The sequence below is a fragment of the Solanum tuberosum genome, unplaced genomic scaffold, assembly GCF_000226075.1.
Source record: "Solanum tuberosum cultivar DM 1-3 516 R44 unplaced genomic scaffold, SolTub_3.0 scf00203, whole genome shotgun sequence".
Taxonomy (NCBI): domain Eukaryota; kingdom Viridiplantae; phylum Streptophyta; class Magnoliopsida; order Solanales; family Solanaceae; genus Solanum; species Solanum tuberosum.
Genome location: NW_006239129.1, coordinates 262006 through 267533, shown reverse-complemented (window position 1 = coordinate 267533; position 5528 = coordinate 262006). Strand labels below are relative to the sequence as shown.

Sequence of the window (5528 nt, the reverse complement as noted above, 5' to 3'; positions counted from 1 at the left end):
ATCCGCACACAATATTTATGGGCAATTCGAAAATTTCAAGACTCTAATTTAGAATTAAGAAAAAAAGAACATAGGGATAATTTACAAAACGTACCTTTAGCCATTTGGTGGAAATATTCTTGTATCCAGTAGCAAAAATGATTGCATCAACTTGATGTTCATCCCCATTGTCAAACACTACTGTATGTTCCTTTATTTTCTATATTCCAGGAAGTACCTAATTAACTATTCACCAAAAGTTATTTTACAAAAAAAAACAAGTATTATTCCTTTTTCACAATCGAATATTAATGCATATTAGATGAACTATTTACACAAATTTATTGTATTAGCCAAAATTACTAAATTCTACCAATTTTGTAACTATAACACTTCAACTGTTGCCCATGATAATGAACATGTATTTTACTCTTTTTCATTAAATACTACTGCTAGGTTCTTCGCATTAATCAAATTTGAACTCGTGATGTGTGCCTAACCATACATCACATGTTGTAGTTTTACTATAAGATCAAAACCCTCGGAGAAATTAAATCCATCTATTTTTTTCACATAATATTTCTCCAAATAGAATGAAATAAAATAAAGATAGTATCACACCTTAATCTGTCCAAGTTTAATCTTGTCAATGGCACCAACATCAATTACTGGGGATCTACCATTTGATATTTTAACAGAAAATGGGCCTTCTTCTGGTTGTGGTATTCCTAATTCTTCTAAATTTCCAAACTTAAATTTAGTATACTTTGGAATTACAGTATCAACTGAAGATACCGGTAAATATATTAGCAACAACGTTGCAGTATACACCATCTCCCTTGTTAGAACATGAATCTGCAAAAACATTAGGACAAAATATATTAAAACTTTTAGAATTAACAACCATATTTATCAAATATATAATTGATTGTGCATGTGAAAAACTTGCATCATCTAACTATAGAAAAGTTATAACACTTTGGGAGAACATCATGAACTATACTGTACATATTTATGGGTGTAAGTTCCATATTTTGACGATATATTAAATAAGAAGTACAAAATCAGATCAATAATGTAATTGTATATAAGTTGTAGTATTCAAAAACATAGATCAAAGTTGGTAACTGGAATTATAAAAGGTTCTAAAAAAAGAAATATATATGAGTAATGCACAAAAGATTAAATTAAAAGAGAAATCTCAATTTCATATACAGTTAGTGAAAATAATTTTTTATACTATCATTTATCTAGTAATCTAACTGATATCTATAGACAAGTTTCTTCAAAATTATGAGATTCAAAATCTTAAAAAGTAAAATATGTTATCTGTGCAACATGTAAAAATGACGATGTATAAAATTGTTAATAAGACAAACTTATTAAAAATAAAGAATCTACTTATAAGAAAAAGAAACTCTAGTTCTTTTTTTTGAATTCAGTTCCTCAAAGTAAAAAGTATATGAGTTGTTTATACTTATACTAAACAACTTGTCACCTCTCCAAATCCTTCTCTTCTTTTTCTCACAATATAAAATACCCGATGAGACCTGAATATTAAAATTTCTAATAATGTATGATTTAGAAATGGAATATTGAGATTTTCTATGGTTTTAGGATATTTAAATATCTATCCCAAATTTTTGTATTTACAATAATCCAACACAATATTCCTTAATCACTTTCTAATCAATCAGTATTCCCTTTTTAAAGAACAACCGATTTCATTAAATCAACTTTGAATTCGGAATCAAGGTTGTTTTTACAATTTTGTATAGTGCTTCGAAAGTACGTTTGTGAAATTTAACACAAATGATGAATCGGTGGAATTATTGGAGGTGAAGCTAATTCAAAAATTTATTTTTTAGATAAGAAATACCACAAGGGTACATATGACTGGGTGGTCAACAAAGTAGAATGAAAATCATCAGAAATCATGTTCATATTCTGGCCCTTTCACATAAGGGTAGGACACCCATACAAATCTCTTGATGAATCGAGTTACAACATTACAAGGGCTAGTAAAAAGTAACAAGTACCATGTAAAATAGTTGATGTACAACTAAACTGATCAAACACCACCTTTTAATTTTTTTTATAACAAACACAAACCTACTCACATGGAAACAAATAATGATAAAAGTAATTATAAGGCATAAAAAGATAGAAAGACTTACTGGACTTCTAACAACAATTGATTTGAGACCTTCATAACTTGAAAGATCAAAAGCTATTTCCATCCCAGAATTTCCTGATCCAACCACCAATACCTTTTTATCTTTATATTTTTCACCAGATCTATAATCACTTGAATGGATTATTTCGCCTTTGAAATTTTCTATTCCTACCATTTTTTGAATATAACCTTCGTTATATTCTCCAGTAGCCAAAATCAAGAAATCACTAGCATACAATTCAATTTCTCCACTAGTTAAATTTCTTGATTTGACATTCCATTTCTTTTCCCATTGTTGTAAAAGGCTGATTCAATACAAGTTTGGAATTTTGGCTTGATATTGACATTCCTTTTGGGGTTGTATGTGCCTTATTACATCTAGGGGGTACCCTGGGTCGTGACAATAGTACCCGCTATGGGCACTATTAGTTTTTAGTAATGTCATTTGGGTTGACAAATGCGCCGGCAACTTTCTTGAGTTTGATGAATGGTGTGTTCAAACCATTCCTGGATTATTTTGTGATTGTCCTCATTGTTGATATTTTGGTGTATTCAAAGAGTAAGGAAGAACATGTCGACCATCTTCATATTGTACTGGGTATTCTTGGGAGACAAAAGTTATATGCCAAATTTTCCAACTGTGAGTTCTGGTTGGATTCAGTTGCCTTTTTGGGGCATGTAGTTTCAAGGAAGGGGTAATGGTAGATCCCCAAAAGATTGAAGCGGTTAAGAGTTGAGTTCTACCTGGATCTGTGACTAAAGTTTGGAGTTGTGTGGGGCTCACTAGCTACTATCATCGCTTCGGAAAGAACTTTGCTTCTATTGCCACGCATCTGACAAAGTTGACCAAAAAGGAGGTACCTTTGGAATGTACCAAAAAATGTGATAGGAGCTTTCAAAAGCTCAAGACTCTTTTGACCACATCACCTATTCTAACACTATTGGTGGAAGGTAAAGATTTTATAGTTTATTGTGATGCGTCTCATTCAGGTTTGGGTGTTATGTTAATTCAGGATAAGAATGTTATAGCTTATGCATAACGGCAGTTGAAGGTACATGACAGGAATTACCCAACACATGATTTAGAGTTGGAAGCAGTGGTGTTTGCTCTTAATATTTGGCGGCATTACCTCTATGGTGTCAAGTGTGAGGTGCTTAGTGATCATCGTAGTCTAAAACAAGTGTTCGCTCAAAAGGATCTGAATTGGAGACAACGATGGTGGATAGAGTTATTCAAGGATTATGCTATGACCATCCGGTATCACCCGGGTAAGGCTAATATAGCAGACACACTAAGTCAGAAGGCGCTGAGTATGGGTAGTCTAGCTTGCTTGAGTGTATCCAAATAACCTTTGGCTTAGGAAATTCAAACCTTGGAATCTAAGTTCATGCAGTTGGGAATCTTAGAGAAAGATGGGGTGTTAGCTAGAATTGAGGTAAGGGACACGTTCATGGAGGAGATCAGGGCCAAACAGTTTGAGGATGAGAATTTGAATGAGCTCAGAAAGAAAATAGAGGGAAGACCAAGATGCAACTTTAGATGCGGGGGGAGGGGTGGTCTAAGTTTTAAAGGAAGGATTTGTGTTCCTCGAGTAGATGACTTGATTCAAAATTTGTTGACAGAATCTCATCGTTCACATTATTCTATTAATCCATGGGTGACCAAGATGTACCGAGATTTGAAGCGACTTTATTGGTGGTCTGGCATAAAGAAAGACATAGCAGAATTTGTGGCTAAGTGTCAAAATTGACAACAAGTAAAATATGAGCATCAATGGCCTGCAGGTTTGCTCCAGAGAATGCCAATTTCGGAATGGAAGTGGGAAAGGATAGCTATGGATTTTGTGGTTGGTCTTCCCAAGACTTTGGGGAAGTTTGATTCCATTTGGATAGTGGTTGATAGATTAACTAAGTCAGCCCATTTTATTTCGGTCAGAATAGATTATAATGCTCAACAGTTGGCTAAAGTTTATGTGAAAGAGATAGTGAGGATGCATGGGGTGCCCCATTCTATCATCTCAGATCATGGTACACAGTTCACCTTCAAATTTTGGATAAAATTACATGATAAATTGGGCACTCAACTCACTTTTAGTACAACTGTTCATCCACATATGGACGAGCAGTCAGAGTGGACTATTCAAGTGCTAGAACATATGTTGAGGGCATGTGTGATTGACTTTAAAGGACATTAGGACAAGTTCCTACCTTTGTGTGAGTTATCCTCTAATAACAGTTACCACTCCAGCATTGATATGGCACCATTTGAGGAACTTTATGGGAGGGGATGTAGATCACCCATAGAATGGTTAGAGGCTGGAGATGTGAATCTTTATGAGGTTGATTTAGTGAATGATGGTCAACATAAAGTGAAGAGTATTCAAGCTAATCTTTTAGCAACCTAGAGAAGACAGAAAAAGTATGCAAACCAAAAGGTAAGAGACATGACATTTTAGACTGGTGAGATGGTTCTTATTAAGGTGTCACCCATGCAAGGGGTGGTGAGATTTGGCAAGAAGGGCAAGCTTAGTCTTCAAAACATGAGTCCATTTAAGATTCTTGACTGTGTAGGGCCAGTGGCTTATAGATTGGCTTTAACACCTAACTTATCTGGAATTCATCCAGTGTTTCATGTGTCCATGTTGAAGAGGTACCATAGGGATGGAGATAACATCATAAAGTGGGACTCAGTATTATTATACAAAGATCTTCAGTATGGGGAGGAGCTGGTTGCAATTCTTGATCGTAATGTACGGAAGTTGAGGACCAAAGAGATTAACTCCGTAAAGTTCAATGGAAGCATAATCCGATTGAGAAAGCTACTCGAGAAACCTAGAAGGACATGCGATAAAAGTATCTTCAGTTCTTCGTCTATTAAGGTACTACTCCACTCTTGCTTTAGCCTGTTTTACTAATTTTTCACTCGGGAACAAGTGATGGTAAATTGGTATCTATTGTAACGACCTACTCCCATCATTATAGAAAAGCCAACGTGGAAAAATTTTGGGCCAGAAATTTTTTTGGTATTAACTTGAGAATTTCTAGCCAAGTCCAGATTTGGACGAAATCAGAGTCAGTGAGGTCTAGGGAGATCTGGTATTAAATGAGAGATCTAATTATGAATTTAATCATATGAGTAGATAGCTAAGACGTTAAAAACCTATACAACTTTACAGAATCAAATTCAGGCAAGTAGAACTCCAGAAACTGATCTTAGCGTGAACGGGTAGTTTCTGAGTGTCATGGGTTGAAGGTGTGTTGTAAAATGGGGGTTTGTAACTTAACTTTTGACTCTTTGTTTCCGTGTAAACCACCAGGGTGGGAATTTTCCCTCCAGGGTGGGGCTGCTTTGGCATGGTGGGGGCCGCCATAG

The 5528-nt window shown here is 34.9% G+C and overlaps 2 protein-coding genes across 2 annotated transcripts; one reads left to right on the top strand and one right to left on the bottom strand.

Moving 5' to 3' along the window:
* Nucleotides 1-594: 594 nt before the first annotated feature.
* LOC107062167 (probable indole-3-pyruvate monooxygenase YUCCA10) lies at nucleotides 595-2330 on the bottom strand. The gene is made up of 2 exons (XM_015312506.1): nucleotides 2157-2330; nucleotides 595-834 (listed from the first exon to the last, which is right to left on the bottom strand). The coding sequence occupies exons 1-2, from the start codon at nucleotides 2328-2330 to the stop codon at nucleotides 595-597; spliced, it is 414 nt and encodes a 137-aa protein (XP_015167992.1).
* Nucleotides 2331-4620: 2290 nt separating this feature from the next.
* Nucleotides 4621-5528, top strand: LOC107062166 (uncharacterized). The gene is made up of 2 exons (XM_015312505.1): nucleotides 4621-5008; nucleotides 5473-5528. Exons 1-2 carry the CDS (start codon nucleotides 4621-4623, stop codon nucleotides 5526-5528), a joined length of 444 nt encoding a protein of 147 aa, XP_015167991.1.